Source organism: Anopheles funestus, chromosome 3RL (genome assembly GCF_943734845.2).
Source record: "Anopheles funestus chromosome 3RL, idAnoFuneDA-416_04, whole genome shotgun sequence".
NCBI lineage: Eukaryota > Metazoa > Arthropoda > Insecta > Diptera > Culicidae > Anopheles > Anopheles funestus.
The window spans coordinates 3,873,952-3,892,486 of record NC_064599.1 but is presented as its reverse complement, the minus strand read 5'-3'; the positions used below and the strand labels follow the sequence as shown (position 1 = coordinate 3,892,486).

The following is an 18,535-nucleotide window of genomic DNA, read 5'->3' as shown; positions in this document are numbered from 1 at the left end:
CTAATTAAAATTCATCGATCGATCCATTCCCGGCGATTCAGTGTGCCGGAACGCATCACAAACACATAATCTAACAAATTATCCACCCCGGTCCCCCTTGGTAGGTCGACAGTAAGCAGAGTGAGAAAAATCGATAACAATTACATCGAATTGGTGTGGAATGCAGATGGTTTTTTGGGGAACCGGCTTAAAAACCCTTGGCAGTGATTTACACCCGATCGTAAGATTTTATTGTCCGCCAAACGCTTTTTTTAATGTGCGTCCGTTGTGGTTGGAATGGCCAACAAAAAAAAAGGATTGATATACTAGGATTTTGTATGGGAAACGCTCAAAATACTTGCACCTGCCTTGAGAACGATTTCACAAACGCCAAACAAAACTGGAAAAAAAACTCCGGAAAGTGTTTGTGTGAAGACAAAATGGCACGTTTGGAAGTGCATTTAAATTTATCAGTCACCGGCACTAAGAATATTCGGATAAAAAAAAGAAATACCCAGCAACTCCCTGTACTGTCTTGAGACGACCGATTGAGACGCCTTCGTCTCTGGACCGTTTCAAACTTAAATGATACGGTCGTATCGTCTAACAGATATTGCCAAGTTATTTATGCCGATCGATCGAACCGTGTGTGGAGCATTGCCCATTTGCTAAAGATTCTGCCCGAATGTCCCGAGGCATTCGTAATGAGAATTTTGCCACCAGATACTTTATGATTAGCAAAAATGACAACCCTACCCGGTGGTGAATTTGGAAAATCATTTTCTTCGTACCAGGTTTTGTGTGTAGCCCAGCAAGGAATTATGTTTGTAGCGTGATGCCGGATCAAATCGATTCTATGTAATCATGGCACACAGTACTAGGGAAGCACACAGAAACCCCCCCGGGGGGAAAACGTGAAGACGTGCGAAGATTCTCACTTTTGCTTTTTAATCAAATTACGGAATAGTTAATGTTGTGGTTAGGATGGCTATACAGACTCTTCTCACCGCTACGGACAGATGCCTTTATAAGCGTCATATCGTTAACGAATGGAGCTATCGCCAACGGGCCCTCAACACACAGGGCCGTCTTCCATGTGGCGTTCGATCACAGCTTTCCAGGAGATCCAGAATATGATGAGGTCGGTGTAGATTTCGGATGGTTTCAAATAAACACGTAATAAGCAACAATTTTTACACTTCAGCAGTCAGCGAAGGATGGGAAGGATTGTGGAGGAAGCGAAGCGAAGTGGCTTAAGATGATGGTTTGAGTGTTGTTTCTAATTTTGAAATCTTACTCGACAAAGGTGGTAGGAAGGTGAATCGAAAAGTATCAATAAAAAAGTTAAATGGAAGTTAAATGGGTAATGGAAGAAAAAAGGAAGAAATAAAGCAGGAAATGAAGAGTAAGTTGAATAATTGTTAATAAAGACAGATATCCACAAATAGGTGAGTTTAGAAATCATATAGAAATAACAAAACTAAATTAGAAAATAATAAATAATAACAATATTATAATAAAAAATAAATAATATAAATAAATAAGTAATAATAACAATAATAAAAGTAAATAAGAATAATCAAAATAAATTATAAAAATGAAAAGTAAATTTACGAAAAATACTTAAATTATGTTTTTTACAATACAATTAATCCTTTCTTTCTAAGAAGCACAAAAAGCTTATTATTTTGTGATCTTCTCACGAACCTTTTTGGTTTGCCCTCCATCAAAAAGATATGCCGCAGAATTCAGACCTGCCAACAAAATTACCACCGCTGTTATCTTCCCGAAAGGATGTGGCGTGCGAAAGCAAACACCTCATCAAACCCTAGTCGCACCTTGCACCAACCCCAACACACACACACACACACTCACTCGCTCCCTAAACCCAATAATTTTGATAATGATTTGAATAAACAATCATACCCAACGAACGATGATCGACTGTGCGCTAGGTGCTTTTTTTTTGTTTGCTCTACCATTTCTTACCTTCAATAAATGGCGCTCGACAGCTCGAGATACGTTTACAAGCGGGAACGCTCCTATCGCTCACGCGAGAAGAACTTTGAGAAATCTGTATGATCTTCAAACTCCACCAACAAAACCAGCCATTGTAATGACGGGTTGCAGGTTGTTGCTGCTGCCAAGGATTTCTTCTGCAGCCGAGCAGCATGTGTTTGTGCGCGCGCGCACGTCTAAGGATCACAGGCCCTTGGCGTGAAGTGCTAATCGGCAGGCTCAACAAAATGTCTCGTACGCACGCACAGAACCGGCTGTCGGGAAAGCTCATTAGATATGATTTGAATTTTGAACAATTTTTGTTTTTGGTTTCTTCGTATCGAATGAACCGATTCATGGAAAAATGTAACCACGTTTAACGAGCAGGTTCTGGGATGATGTTTGTGTGCGCGGAGGATAAGTGTTGGGATGATCGGGATAAACAAACGTCGAAGCACGAAAGTTGTGTGTTAAGAACGGGTATATTAAGTGCTGGTATTGAATTAAGAATACTTCAAAGCAGTAATTATTTCAAGTAAAAAAATAATAGACCTTCAACTCCTTTCTACTTAGCTCAGTAACAGTTGTGCAGTAGCAGTAGTAGAGTCCAGTCGAGATTATGTCCACGAAATGTTATACTTTTAAAAGCTACAGATATTACGAGGTAATTCCATCAAGGACTGTCAATGATTCCAAAGGACTTTAAGTTCTTATGCAGAAGATTTTTTTGATAGACATTTGCTTAAGATCTCTAAGAGCTATTTCCAGATCTTCACAATCGTACAACGAGCTGGATCAACATAGGCTCCAGTACACTGATCATGTCATTAAATTGTTACCAGACGAGGATCAAGTAGATATGGAGCCTAGAAGTTGAAGAATTCCTCAGAATACCCGGAGATATTCAAGGATTCCGATGAGTTATTGAAACCTTACCTGTTTTTAAGTCTGGACAACATCTTCAATAAAAAGTTCCTTTTAGACGACCTTAATATAACATTCTATTTCTGTGTCAATCTTTGAAGTGATCTCATCAGTAACCAAGTTTGGAATGTCTTTTTTCTTGAAAATAATATAACGTCGATTGAATTAAGCTGTAAGCTTCTCTCTCAGAATCCATCAAAATTATTGCTTTTCTCATCAACAAAAAAACTAACGATCACGATTACGTTTGTTTGCTTAAGGCGGCTCGTCAATGATGATCGTATGCCACTGTATCCACAACTCCTGCCTCGAAATGTTCAAATATTAATGAAATTTTAAATAAAGACCCAACATATGATCATGCCATGGCACGATATGTTTATTTGAAACATCACTTAAAACGAAATCCTCGACCAACGTATACACTAACTATCTGTTTTGATAAACAAACAGCTATGAAGATCAGGTTGCGAAACATGCCTAACCAATTGGTGTGTCGCACAAAACCGATAAATATACACGTGCAAACAAGACATCACTCCCGGACAGGATGGGAACAGGATCGGTGAATTTATGCGAACAGAGTGAAAGCCGTTTTGGGTTGCGTTTTGGGTATGGCGTTTAATATTCTAACGAGTCATCGGCAAGTAATTCCTCGTGGCAAGTAAAGTTTTTCGAAAGTACGCTCATTAATCATCACGGTCATGATCAGATGCACGGATCAAGTGGTAAGGTGTTCCTCTAACGAGCCAACTGGCACGCCGTTAAATTATTCACCGTACCAGTGGTTTGCCATTTTCTGACGATCATCTTCTTATTGCAAATATTTGTACATGCGTCAATCATGGTTAAATTTGGTTATCAACGTTGCGTGCCCAAGTGCGGACGAACTACCCTCCCGAAAAACACGCGTATCTTTCATTATTCAAGCGCTTCAACGTCAAAGCTTGTTGTAATCGTTACTGAACACGAGCTTGGTAATTATATTTCTCGGGGTTTTTTTCCATACGTAAAATGTAGATCGCACTCGACATGCTGGAGTGATGGACATGGACTTCTAAGGTGCTGGCGCTTCTTGCAGCATCCTGAAATTTAACAGCACCAAAAACCGGCGACAGGTTTGTGCTCCGGGGCGTTACCTGTGCTCCGGTTTCGTTGGCTAACTGCATCAGTTTCATCGAACAACTTTCTAACAAGCCTGTTCAAATATTTATTTGTCGCGTCTGGCACACGGACACAGACGGTCGGGCCCTTAACGATTGTATTCCCCGACCCTCGAACGAGTGTGCCCGTTCGCACGGTATCGCAAACTCACAAACGCAATTCACACATCATTATGTTGCGCCCATGCAATCCTTGGGATGCATCTTGGGTGCATCTTCTTGCCCGCGGGTTGCACGTACCCGATGGAAGCCGAGTGAATGCTCGAGGTGTTAACGTGATTTGTATATTTTGTGCACGGAATGGCGTATAATTTTTACGACGTACTTCGTCAGCAAACAACACACGGGCAACCCATTACTCCGGGGACCCGACGCTCGTCGAAAGTGCTGATGTTTTGCCGTTTTTCGTACACATTAATGCACACGACAAATTGGCATCGTTGACCATTAAAGTGACCGGTAACGAAGGAAAACGGCGTGGCCAGATGGATGGTTGGGTGTGTGCGATCGGGATATGATATTAAACAAGCAACAAATCGACATTTGCTCACCCGAAGTACACGAGATGCGCCTGACTGTACTGAGCAAGTCGCTATGAAACGTGTTATAAAGATGCAATGAACTTTGGCGGCTGGATGGCCTAACGTAAAGGTATCAATTATAGTGCGATCGTGTTCATTACGGAAACATCACTAAATGGTGAAAATTTGATAAACAAAAAATCGTTGTTCGTAAACATTTTATAAATTCACAAAATACCTTTTAGAAAGAATCTAATAAAACAAACTGTCTTATTAAATTCTTGATCACCTATCGATCAATTTTGCCAAGTCTAAATTCGAAAAATTGGAGAATTTTATTAAATCTTGGTTTTAGCGAGATATTTGTTAGAGTTTTTATTTCACCCTTTCAAAGATGTCTAAATATGTCTTGTTAATATTTTTTAAGAATTTTCAATGTTTCTTTTTAAACTCACAAAACAGCGATCTTCTACCTATTGATGGGTACATCCTCAATTTTCCAGGAGTCAGAGTAATCCGGGAGGTGGTTGGAAAGGTAATTTAAATAGTTGTAAAAACAGTTCAACTAACTTAGCCCGTCCACTGACCGAAGTTGAATTCGGAGTCTGGATCCAGCACCAGAGTTAGCTCTGAAGTAATCCGGGATCAACTCCGGAGTAATTCTGAGTCAACTCTGGATTACTCCGGAGTAAACTCCAGATTTTTCCCGGAGTTGAATCCGGTTTTTATACGTCGGAGTCGGAGTCGATTCATGAGTCCAATCCGGAGTTCCCACATCGAGGAAAAGCTCATTAACTTACAGCTGAATTCTCACTTTTGATTTAAGAATCCAGTAGAATTTTACTGCAATAAGTTTTAAAAAATTGAGAATAACAAATCTTTTATGTCGCCAATTTCCTCTGACACGTAGAATTTTAGGCAAATAAACCAAACTCTGATCAAACTTCACTTTCATATGCTAATGAGACGATCGGTATCGGTAAGCATTCGCACAATTAGGCTTAACCACACATGTACAATGGAGTAACCAACATATGTTCTATTTGTAAAGTGCTGTTGAGTTGAGTCCACCATTAGCGTTTTCTTCAAATGTGGTAAGTTTAAGACAAAACCAAACCTCAGCTTACAGCAATACAAAAGATCGATAACAATTCGAAACTTCTTAAACTAACACTTTCTATCACTCGAGCACAGGAGAAGGATCGTTCGAAGTCAACGATTGTTTCCTCTTTTCGCAGAGCACTCGGATCTGGCTTAACAAGGAAAGCATGAGTTCAAAGTCTTCGAACGCAAAGAGTCCTTAAATTTCATTATCAAGGATTAGCATCTTTCCACCGACTCCCGAGCACGAGTGGTAGAAGAAGATAAATAAATACCAAATCGCCAACCATTCAATGGAGCTCAACGATGAAGGGTCCTTTCAAGTCCTTTTCGACCGGACCTCTGAGACTCAACCCCGGAAACCCGGAAACCATAATTAATGAACAGGATAAGCCACGGTCGGCAAGACACTTTCACACAATCTCTACTCGTGTCCACGCTTCATGGCGGTTCTATAGAGGGACAAAGAGGGAAAAGAGCGGGCAATGCCGTAGTTGAAATCTGAACAGTGTCCTTTTTCGCCCATCGTGGGACCAAGAATGTCGTAGATTCGATTTCAAACCTGCTAAGCAAACGCATCAATAATGGTCGCATGTCCTTTTTTCCTTTCTCTTTTTTTTTGCACTGCCGGTGCGAATTGACCACGCAATGGGCAAGGACACCGAAACCGAACCGAACAGGAAACGATCATAAAGCGATTATGGACAGGCGATAATAATGCTGTGTGCTTTCTTCGTGCTCTAGCAATTGTTCGCCGGCTTGACCGCTTTAAAGCAAGCAACACAGGAAGAACGTACACAGGAAGAACCGTGTCCATTTCCTTTTCGTGTGCCATATTTGATCCTTTTTGGAGAAGATGAATGAAAATGAGGAAATAACATTTTTCGTTGAAGTGTGACCAATAGTAGGGACGTTATTGTTTGCTGCCTCGTTTTTTGGTAAACCAACTAAGAATTCTTCAACAAAAACAATTGTTTTTTTATGTATTGTTCTGGGTAAGGTGACAACATTTCTTTGAACAAGGGATTTCTTCAAAAGGTTCTTATCAATATGCTACCATCTTAAGTGTAGGTGCACCATTCCAGAATACTTTCAAAATGTAGCAGAACGTCGATTATCCGGGCGCGGATTAACCGGTGGCCGGATTAATCGTGTACCGAAAATTGACAGCTGTTCAAGCGTGGTGTACTGATTGAGACTGATGTCAGGTTGGTGAAAATGTTTTTATTTTACGTTTTAAAACCAATTTTTTTCTGCCATTTGATAATAATATTTTTGGTTCGGAATCTTTTTTGTGGCATCAAAAGGACTACCTCAGAGAGCCATTTTATTTTTGGATAATGCTCCGTCACGTCCGTATTTTAAATATGTTTCTGGAACAGGACGACCTGTGTGTTGGATGATTTAAAAAAATTAAGAATTGCTATATACAGTGATATAGTATATAGTACAAGGCCGATTATCCGTGCTCATCGGGACTGAGCCCTTGCCGGATAAGCGAATATCACGGATAATAGGCACAACTCTTTTTAGTGATTTATGTTAGTGTTTAATGTGTAATTGGGTGGACTTTTTTTTCTAAAGCTAGATGTTAATTTTCTTAGTTGCACTATGCAAAATAAATCTGTTCTATTCGGTCGCACTTGAGCCAATTGTATCATTTCCTATTGAGGTTTTTATTTTTTACCATGATCGGTTTTGCAACTAACATGTCAATTCGCCTTTGGAACTGTCATTTCCGAGCTGCACGGATAATGGGACTGCCGGATAAAAGGTATCCGGATAATCGGAGCTCCACTGTAGTATATAGGATATAAATGTGACATTGACATTTAAGGGACTATTATCCGTGGAAATCGATTATCCGGCATCAGTCGATTATCCGGTCCCGAGCACCCCGGATAATCGACGTTCGACTGATCATACTTACATTAGTACAGCTCAAACAACCAAAATTACCCTCATTTCGGACATTGGCCAAACGTACGATTAATCAACACCCTGGCACACAGAATGCATTTGCTTTCAGCTGGAAAAATAAATATTCTCAAATACTTGTTTCATGTATTTTTCGTTCATTAATGGTTTTTAAAAACTTCACTACATAAAATCGGATCATTTTTTACCCTCGTTTTTCTTTTGCTTTCTTTTCGTGTTGCCTCATGTGTGTGTTTGTTTTCTCTTTCCTTTTTGTTTTCTGTTTGCGAATATTTGCACAATCGTTTAGCCTCCGTTGCATGTGGTTAATCGGGCTTCTACATAAGTAAGCTTCATCATAACTTCATCTGCCACATGATCCTCTGTTTTTGCACGGCGGTTTGTTGATGGCGTTACACGTTACAAACCGTTTAACGATTTTAGGATCGCATTCAAATTTTGATCGACTATGATGTGATCGTTCACACAAACTGTACTACAAAATGCCTGGGAGGAAACAGCTACACTAATTGTTCCGTTTGTAATAACAGGATTCATTTGAAACTTTTCTAAATGTGTAATGTGTGTATGTGTGGCTTCCTAATCGTACAGATTGGGGACGTTTTTCTTATGCGTTCTTTAACAAAACTTTCGATTTGTTAGTACATTTTGCATAACTTCTCTACGAACGATCACTGTTTTCCTTTTGTTTGTTGAACCGCGAGATCGTCACATTTTCTTATTTTCTTCTTTTGTTTCAATAAAACCTAGACGTGTAATAGTGGTGAGAAGAAGATAGTAGTGTTTGTGACCGTACAACAGAAACATAAACAATCGAAACGACATTTAACGGATTTCTTTTTTTCTTTTTGGTACACAAATTATCTTCTTCATTTGCACAACGATCATACTTGACAGCACGACATATTTTGCTTGTTTAATTGATCTACAATTGAACTCTTTTTTTTGTTGTTGTTTCAAGTTTGAGCTGGTTGTGTACACATTTTTTTTTGTTCTGTTTAGGGGAAAGTATATGATCCCAGTGCCTTTCCTTTTTTTGTAGGAGGACGATTTTATAGTTGGATTAAATCACACCCAAAAAACAGCTAGATTGTGTGTCATGGTACAATTGGTAAAAACGCTTAAATATGCTACACATTACACTTGCAAAACAAAGTCTATATATACGTGTGTGTGTGTGTTTGTGTACTGTGCGTGTGAATGTTTGTTTTTTTCTATAGGAAAGAGAATTATTACAAACAGTAACACTAGAAGGGGTTTTTAACATATTTTAAGGAGTGTTCGCTTCGCGACTGCATGCCCAATTAACATTCCCTTTTCTAGCATTTCTTTTTAATGAGCGAATCCCACACAAGATCACTCTGCTGCCCAATACACATCACAACCATTTACCGACCTCTCTCTCTCTCTCCCTTTAACTTATCGCATGGAAACCTTTACCTATCATTTCACAAAATGTCAATACGCTTTTCTTCTCGTTAAAGCATCGTTTGGGCTTACATTTTCGACGCGTACCTTTGTGCCACGGAAATGCACATTGGCGGGGACATTATTTCACGCGTTTTTAACCCCATCGTTTGGCAGCATATTAACATAAAACCTCTACTACTTCGCTAAGGAGAACGGTGCTTTAGCGCGACAAAATAAGAACGAATGAAATTCAGTTGCTGATCTTCTAGCTTTCAGTTTTTCCTACTCTCTGATGATTTGAAAATTGTGTACCTTATGAGATTATTGGATATTTGAAATCATTTTCTCCCCCCATCCTTCCAAACATTGTCCTACATAGATACATGCAACGGCGATAAAGTAATGACACTCGAACGATAAGTTTACATCGAATTTGATCTAGCATAAATCATACGCTGTGTTTTACTACACCTTGAATGTGTGGTTAAGTTTGTGTGCTGTGGGACACGTGTCGATGTCTCTTCTGTCTCCATGTTTGGCAACAGTGCTACTCGAAGTACTTGTTCACGTCATATATCGAGAAATTTTGAATGAAAAAATCATCCGATCATGTGGAAACACTATAACTCTACTCACTACTAGCATGAAACAAAAGCGAGCTTAGAAAACATCTTGGATGTAACTTAAGGATCAATTAAATAATTATTTTTTAACCGAAGAAGAACAAGTGTAATAAATACCCATTCAATTTGTTTCAAAATTGTACCCCTTTGTATCGTAAAATAGTAACATTAGAAATTTTTTGCTTCGAATCAAACATATAAGACTACTTTCCTGCAAAACGCTATACGATCGCTTACATTCACTACTTAGCAAAAGAGGAGAAATGTAGACTGAGCAATGTCTAAACGGTCTAAAAGACACATTGGACACAAAGCCGTTCGCATTAAATTCCTAATCCGTTCTCAGCTAGTAGTTGGTCGAACCTTCGCTTCGTCAAGTTTAAACGGCCGTCAGCGGCAATGTTGGTTGCGCCTTTATTTAAGTTCTAAGATATCGTGCATCTGATACCCTTCGGTTCTACGTCTAAAATGCATGTACTAAGTAGCGAACGCACTATGATGCACAAATTCATCCGCTCTCTCTCTCTCTCTTCTAATGATCGCAATCGTAACACAAACAAAAACTAGTAAACATTGGTAAATAAACACTTGATCACATTATGCTTACAATTTACACGCATCTTTCCAATGCACACCGTTCCGACGGAACGTGTTTGTCCCTCCGTGTTTCGTTCTACTGCACACAAAACTAATATTACCAGCGTTCTCTTGCATGTTTAGAAAAAGGGATAAAACAAAGGGAAACAATTTCCCTTCCGGTCGCATGTATTACATCGTTTTTTTTACATTGTCAGAAATGAACAAACCTCTACACACAACATTAGTCCGCTAGCAGCTGGTGTACGCTTAAAAATTAAACAAAATAAATGGTACGATTCAACTAAAACGTAACAAGATAAATACTTTTTGCAGAATACCCGCGTGACTGGTCGGTAGGTTTTCCCGAGATTCGCCCACGTCCACGATAGAAGGGCGCGCGCGCGCGCATGCACTAATATAAACGTCTTAAAATATGCTTACAATTCTTCACTACAAACTCTGTGTGTATCGTCAAGATAAAAAGGTTGTGCTAACACAAAAGCTTAACACAAAAACGTTCAACATCAAAACTGGCGCTAACCTACGAGACAACTGTTGTAAACCTAACGTTATTTTTTTGCTTTTCTTTTTTTTATCAAAGCGGTGTACATTCCACTCAAACAAAACTTAATAAGAACCTGCACTAATTGTTGCAAGTGTGTTTTTTGCAAATCTGTCTCACTGTGAGCGTTTTGTTACACGTGGTGTTTATATAGTATGTGTACGGTAAGGAGCTAACATTGTTGCATTTAGCGAAAACTTGCGCTACGTATTTTTTCTTGTCCCTTGCGTCATTACGTACGTACGACATGGTTTAAACAGCTACACAAAAAAAACACAACTGTACACTGGTTTCTTCTTAAAGAAGAGGTACACGGACACACATTTAAACATAAACACATCTATCGCCTCACAAAAAGGGGCCAAAACATTCCCCCCACCCTAAACTCATTCTATCCAGATTTTGTTTTTCTTTCGATGCTTCTCTAGCTTGTCGTTCGATTAGTTTGTTTCGGTGCTAACTGCTAACTGCTACATGCTAAAAACCCTTATCGCAGCGTTTAACAGCTCTAGCTCTCTGCTCATATCACCTATAAGCCCTCCCAGGAGTCAGCTTATTAATTTATCGCTTGTTCCGTCATCTGCCGACAGAGAAATTCGAGTCGCGAGTTGATATCAACGATACTGCTGTTGTGGTTATTCTGGCTGTTACTGCTATCGTTCTGACCGCACACACGCAGCTCATTCGGGCTACAATCCTTTGCCAGTAGCGACTGTTCCCCAGCACTCATTAAACCACCACCGGCAAGCTGTTTCATAGCCGGATTTCCTTTGTCAATGATTTTCGGCCCGGTGGATCGATTTTCACCCGTCACGGAGCAGAGATTGTTCAGGAAGATGGCCGGCGGTGGTACCAGCGGGTTAGCATTGTGATGGTGATGCGTAATGTTGCTCAACGAATGTCGATGAAACATAAAGTTTGGATGTTGCATGGCTGGCGGTTGCAGCGACGGAGCCGCCTGTGCGGATTGCTTATGCGGAAGCTGCTGTTGCTGGTGATGGTTGGTTTGTGGGATGGACGGGTTGTTGCTTATCATCGGTTTCATGACGCCACCACCACCACCATTACCTACACCACCGATACCATTGTGCAGGGTAGAGGCGAAGCTCGGATAGGAGGAGCTTTTGTTGTAATTGGCCGTACTGCCGGTGCCAGTGTTGCTGGCATTAGCATGGTGGAAATACTGATGGGCCGTCATGACCTGTGACGATGATGCACCCTGTAGATGGGAGTGAGTTTGTTGCGACGAACAGACGGATGTTTGCTGACCCGCACTGACATGACTCGGTGGTACAAAGTACGGGACAGAACTTTTGCGATGTGATTTCGCTTGCGATTCGTTGACGTTTACTGGTTTATGCTTGTTGTTTGCGGACCATCTGAAAAAGAAGTTGAAAACACACACTTTAAACATTGAAAAACTTGAAAAGAGAATGCAAAATTAACGAGCAATTAACAACAAATCTAAAAAGTCGACATTCGACATTTTGTCGATCATACGATTGAGGGCGCCATCTAGTGGGTAATAGCACAATCTCATATAGGTAGAGGACCAGTTCAACCCAGCTCTCTACGGTAGCCGGAACTGTCTGTCAGGTTTTACCTTGGCTTGTTCATACCAGGTCCAGCCACGTTCGTACTTTTCGCAAAATGTCCACTCTTGGGCGCAATTTGCATCTTTATCTTTGACACTTTGTACTTGTGATCCTTCAGCTGGGCAGAGTGTGCAATGAAGGCGTCGTTGTGCAGTGCGCGCTCGACAATCCACAGGAAAATGTTCAGGTACTCTTCGTCCTGCTGGTTACAGATCGGTCGCATTACTATGATGGAACCAACTAAACAAAAAAAAATCGGGGAAAATACAGATTTTTAGACGTAATTCTTCATCAAAACTCTCTCTCTCGCTCAAAAGCCATCTTACCTAGATCCAATACTTTTGCAAACTGTCCAGCAATATCCTCCGTCTGATCCATGCCGATCGGTTTCATCGGTGTTAGCACGATGTTGGTCAGCTCCTCCAGTACCGTGCCTAGTTGAGCCTTCTGTCCCGCGATCAAATCCTTCTCAAGCTGCAACAACGTACCGTAACGCTCCCTTAGCTTCTGTATGCAGATGGCCAGCTTGTGCCGGGCACCCTTCGTTACACCCAAATTCTGCAGGTACTCTTCCGTGATGCCGAGCATTTTGTCGTACGTCAGGTTCGAGAACAACCACACATACTTGTGCAGCCGCAAGCTCTTCAGCCAGTGCGCGATGCTGGACATACCGATGTTTGGCTGCCCTCCGTAAAGCTTCATCAACCCACTGCCCTGCTTGTAGTCGTCCAGCTGCGTGTCCGAACCACTCGATGCCAACGACGACCGGGGGCTTTCCATCGTCAACGAGAAGCTGCGTGGTTTGTTCTGCAACAGCTGCAGATTGGAAAGGTTCTCCGCCGACAAACATTCGTTGTTTTGCTTCTGCTGCGCATTTAGCTCTCCAACGCCGAGCGCGGAAAGGGTTGTAGGCGTGGTAAGACTGTTGGAACGGCGCGTTTTCAACAGCGTGCCGTCCAGATCTAAATCAAGCAGCGCACCACCGCAGCTAGTGCCGGCCGACGACAGTAAACTGTGCTGCCCGAAGCTACTGAGCAGTGGCACACGCAAGAAATCGTTTACGTTACTATTGAACGAGACTAGCTTTTTACCGGTCGCGTGCATTAGCCCCGCCGTTCCCGGTCCAGCTCCGGAACCAGCCGGAGTGGTTGCAGCGGATGGTATCGCGTTTGGAGCGGCCGCTTCCGCTGCCCGGATTGCTGCCGCACTGCGCGTTAGGTAGTTAAACTCGTCCTCGTTATCGAAATCACAATCGTAGTCGAATATTTCCGTACCGTTCTTGCTGAACGAAATGTGATCCTCGTCGGTGGAATCGTACAGTAGCGATTCTGTGGCGGCCATGAGATCGTGATGCGTATCGCAGGATGCAGTTTCGGCCGTGGGTCCACCACCCGTCACTGTAGGCCGTTGTTGTTGTTGCTGCTGCTGCTGCTGCTGTTGCTGGGTGTTGTGTAGGGGCAGGGTCACGTTAATGCAGCCTCCACCTCCACCAGCACCGTTGCTCGGCACTAGGGAACTACCTGTACCGTTGCTACTGTTAGTGCTGCACATCATTGATTGACTAGATGCAAGCAAACTCTGTCCAATCGTCTTGCTAAACTCGTTCACCGATTTAGGGTCTTCCACATGCTCCGGCACCCAGTCGGGTGATTGTTGCTGCGATGGTAATCTAGGAGAGGCCGCCGTTTTTAACAGCTGCGATGCAGCACTATCCAGACACGAGCTGGAACTGGTGGTCGAGCTGGAAGAGCTCGTACTGGAGCTACTGCTATTGTTGATATGACTATTGCTATTATTGCTGTTGCCGCCGGACACGCTGCCGGTCGTTGTCGTGTGATTTAGGCTTTGTTGCGATTTCGACAGCACGGACGCGGACGTCTGGTGCTGCTGCTGGTGAAGCTGGTGTACGGCCGATGGAAGCTGAACCGTCACCGTACCTGGTACGATCTGCGAGCCCGGAGCGGATCCTCCGTTTGTCCATGAGTTTGCACCCAAGCCTCCTCCACTGGAAGAGTTTGTCGATGTTGATAGATACTGTACATGTGGGTTGGTACTCGGTACCGTTGCTGTACCATTGCTGCTAATGCTGCTAGTGCTGCTTGTACCGTTGCCTACACCAGCGACTTGCTGAATGTTGAAAAAGTTCCTACTTTTCACGACAGATGCCGTGCTAGCGGGTGGAAGGTACGATGTGGAAATGAAGTCTTCCAAGTACCGCAACCAGTGACTTAGAACGCTATAAAAACAGATAAAGCGTATTTTATTAAATATTGGGGTTTCCTTAAACGAAAAAATACACAACTCACCGTCGATCGTCGTTCGTAATAGCGGGATGTATAAGTAGGTAGGACAGCGTCTGCTGAACAATTTCCGTCGGTACGAGCTGTCGGCATGCATCATCCACTGCTGCCGGTATTAGTGACATGTACAGGCTCTTGGCTTCATCATTTCCCGGCGCCAGCAGTGGCAGGTACATGAGGATATCCTTCAGAATATCTTCCTTCGTTTCCGGTTCCCGCTGAAGATGCTGTTGCTGCTGCTGCTGCTCATGGCCACCCTTCGGTGCGAGCGGGTTGTGTGCCGGCGGTATTGCCGCGGTCGTGGAGGAATTTATCGTACCGCTAATGACAGGAGATTCTTTCAGGATGGCAGGAACGCCACCATCCACACCAGTCGGGTTGGACGATTTCTTTAGCAGCTCGTACAGCGTGGACGCATCGGTGGTGGTGTTTTTGAGATTATTATTCACACTATTGCTGTTATTGTTGTTGTTGTTCAACGGTGTGCTACCGATTAGGAGTGTGGCAGCAGCACTGCTGTGTCCGCTTAGCTGATAGTATCGCTGCACCAGCATACCGAGCAGAATCGTGCTGTTTGCCTTCGTTTCGAGCTGCTGCAGCTTTGCCTGCGTGCTGTAGTTTTGCGCTAGATTGTAATCGATCGAAACCTGCAGGAACTTTAGATTGGCGAACGGGACACGCTTCAGCAGCGCGTACAGTACGACCGTTCGCTCGCAATCATTCCACTGCTCGAACAGTGACGTCACGGTGCCGACCTGTTCGCAAAACATTGTGGATGGGTTGCCGCCGGGATATTTCATTGCTGATGCTGGTCGTGCGCCTGATCGATCGCAGCCTTTAGCGGGGTGGCGTATTTTTACTGCGCTTTATTCAACACGCGCGTCGGTTTGAAAAAACCGTTTCCAGGTGATAGGGGACAACTTCAATGAGATCGTGTTTCTTTTTTCTTGCCTGTTCAACTGCCCTCCCGGGGAGACAGTTACGTCCTTACTTAACAAACGTGTACTAGAAGCATTTGGTTTCTGAAAGAAAAAAAAACATATCAAACATTAGTATTGTTTATCACATGAAACTCATCCAACGGTCACCGATCGTTTTTCGCTTTAGTAACGCGCAAATCGCACTAAGCAAAATCCATTCCAAACAAAGCGTCCACTTTCCATATCACACAAAATATGGTGTTGTTTTGTAAGGGTGCGTTTGTTTTGCGTAAAATTCCGAAATTAGACATAAACCGGGTCACACCGCCAGCGACCGACACCCGTACGCGTCATAGAGAAAGAAAAGACACACAAAACCATACTGAACATCCCCCCCGGGTTCGTTTCATAACCAGCCCCACATGAGTACTAGCCGACGAGCGTCAAGAGGACACATCTTCAAAACACGCTAAACGCGTCGTTGGTGGTATTGTGAAACAAAGAGACGATCCTTTTCGGCGCGGAGGTTTGTGCGAATGAATGCTCTCTCTCTCGCTCTCTTGATCTCGCAAATCCGTACGGAGGGTTACAACCCCTTGAGATGCGTCGCCTAAAAACTGCACGATCAACCTTTGCCGCTACCATGCGCAAAAGGATGACAACCGTGTTTGACGGTCAAGTAGGAGGCATCATCTTTCCACCTGTGCTGCTGCTGCTGCTGCTCCTTGGGGTGCGCGATCGTTCAGGTTTGAAAAGAAATGAAAGATGAAAAGGAAGCAACAAAAAAAAGGGAGACCACCCTGCTCCATCCCTTTGCCGGGATATGGGGGTCCACGTCCACAGGGAAGCGTGAGAGAGTTCTGCCTTCCATTGGCGCGCTTTTTTGCTAACCTAAGCGCATTCTTATCGCCACTCGGGATCTTTTCTTATCGCTCACCCGTTGTTTGTAAGCGTTTGGGGGGTTTCTTCTTGCTTTTGCGCTACAGCGTCGCTTGCGTTCGTTGTGGATGCTGCTGCCTGCTGCTGCTGCTTTTAGACAGCAGACCAACCCTTCTTCTTCGTGTGCCAGCAGCAACGCTCGGAAGATGCACGATTAGCCCGTTGTTATTTGCCACATCCCTGAATGTGTGTAACACATTGATGCGATGATGCGATTGATGGCAGAAAGGTCGCAACAAACCTTTCCCCCCACCCTGTCCTCCCTTTTTCACTTCCCTCCCCTACACGACTACCCTTTTTCTAGTGCCCTTCAACGACCCGGTTCGTACAGTATTGTGAAAATTTTCCTTTCACGTCAACACGGGCTGGTGGCGCGTGAAATACGTCACCGATAACAAAACGCTAACCGAATACGAAAATATTATTTAGTAGAACTTTCACGCTGGTTAGAAAGTATACCAAATTGCATCTGTACTACGAACGGTGGGAAAAACGGACGCGAATGGCGAAAGAGGATGCGTTTTTTTTTGTCGCTTCCTTCTCCTCTGTTTGATGTGTTAAATTTCACAGCTACGATTAGCGTACGGCCATTTGTAAATCGATAACACATTTCGCCATTTTTTTTTTTTGAATCTCGATCAATCACCTCATCCATGATCGTATCGAGAGTGATCGTGAGATTAGGGAAAATACTTGGAGGACATAGGAGTATGAATTGGATGCTTTATTGCTCTGCTTTCCCTTAGAACTACATCGGCAGGCAGTAAGAAGCTCGGTTAGTTTTTTTTCTCGAAGATACATCACTTTCTTCGTCGACATTTTCAACGCGCCATTTTCCAGCAAGCAACCAGCGGAGAACGATCATTATCCAAAATGAAATCCTTCTATACACATATCGCAGGGTGCTTTGGTTGCCATCGCAAAGGTTCAATGCTTTCCGCTCCCATTTTCGTGTACACGAGCGGAGAAGCGCGCCATTGACGACCAGAAGCGCATCTAGTTTGCCGGGTGTTTTCTTCACTTTTCTTCGCTTTTCTTACGGTGAAAAAACTTTCCACAGGCGTTACTTTCCTCCCCCTGCAATATGTGTTATGCGGCAGCAGCGGCATCATAAAACCCACTTCTCGACAATCTCGCCGCAGGAAGCACATGCGTGGAACAGCCGTGACCCTCCGCGCTTTGTGACAACAGTGTGGTGAGAAGTGTGGTTAGCTTTTTCCTTTTTGCAAAACGCCTTTTGCCTTCCAAAGGCGACAGAAACGAACATTCGTCCTGAAAAACTCCCAAAAACACGGTTCCGGTGCTGGAACGTTGTTTTTTTTCTGTTTGCTGTCTTTACACTCGACACACATTCCATTGGATGCTGTTTTCCGGTGCCGCTGCACAAAATTTGCACAATTCCGACGGGACGCGCGCGCCTGCCTGTGTGTTTGTGTGTGCGCGCGTGTGTGTGTGTGTATGTTAGAACGAATTTTCCCCCGATGTTTCACCGCACGACACCACACTTACTTTTAGTGTTTAGTGTGCAACTCTGCTGCTGCTGCTGCTGCTGCACTTCGATGTACATTCGGCTAGGGGCAACTTGCTTTTCACCTGTGCGGGCGAACGACTTTTGGCTTACGATTTGGACGAACATTTAATAGGTCGCACACATTTCGATGCGTCGCACAGCGCACACGGCGGAGGATGGGGCCCTACCTGGGTGACTTTCTAGGGGCAAGCCTAATTTTCACATCACACGCGCACGGGGCCACAACGGGGTACACACTTTACACAAAACAACAAGAGACACGCACCACAACCCGACGGCGTTTCTCCACTGCCGGAAAGGTTTGCGGGAAGGTTTGCAACTACCGCGTGGATGGGATGTTCGTGCTCCACAACAATCACAGCTGATAAAAAAATGTGGATGTACAATTAAAGTTATGAACTATGTATTGACGGTAAAGTTATTTATTGACAGTTCCACCTGGCGTCTGTCAG

The 18,535-nt window shown here is 43.4% G+C and overlaps 1 protein-coding gene across 3 annotated transcripts; it reads right to left on the bottom strand.

Moving 5' to 3' along the window:
• Positions 1-10,392: 10,392 nt before the first annotated feature.
• Positions 10,393-18,503, bottom strand: LOC125772115 (protein Smaug). Of its 3 annotated transcripts, none has more exons than XM_049443491.1 (5): positions 18,349-18,503; positions 14,700-15,715; positions 12,720-14,629; positions 12,402-12,633; positions 10,393-12,177 (listed from the first exon to the last, which is right to left on the bottom strand). In XM_049443491.1, the coding sequence occupies exons 2-5, from the start codon at positions 15,491-15,493 to the stop codon at positions 11,355-11,357; spliced, it is 3,759 nt and encodes a 1,252-aa protein (XP_049299448.1). In that variant the 5' UTR covers positions 15,494-15,715; positions 18,349-18,503; the 3' UTR covers positions 10,393-11,354. The 3 variants fall into 3 exon arrangements, with proteins under 3 accessions (XP_049299448.1, XP_049299446.1, XP_049299447.1); XM_049443489.1 differs by having other exon boundaries at positions 18,062-18,400; XM_049443490.1 differs by having other exon boundaries at positions 18,251-18,400.
• Positions 18,504-18,535: the final 32 nt, after the last annotated feature.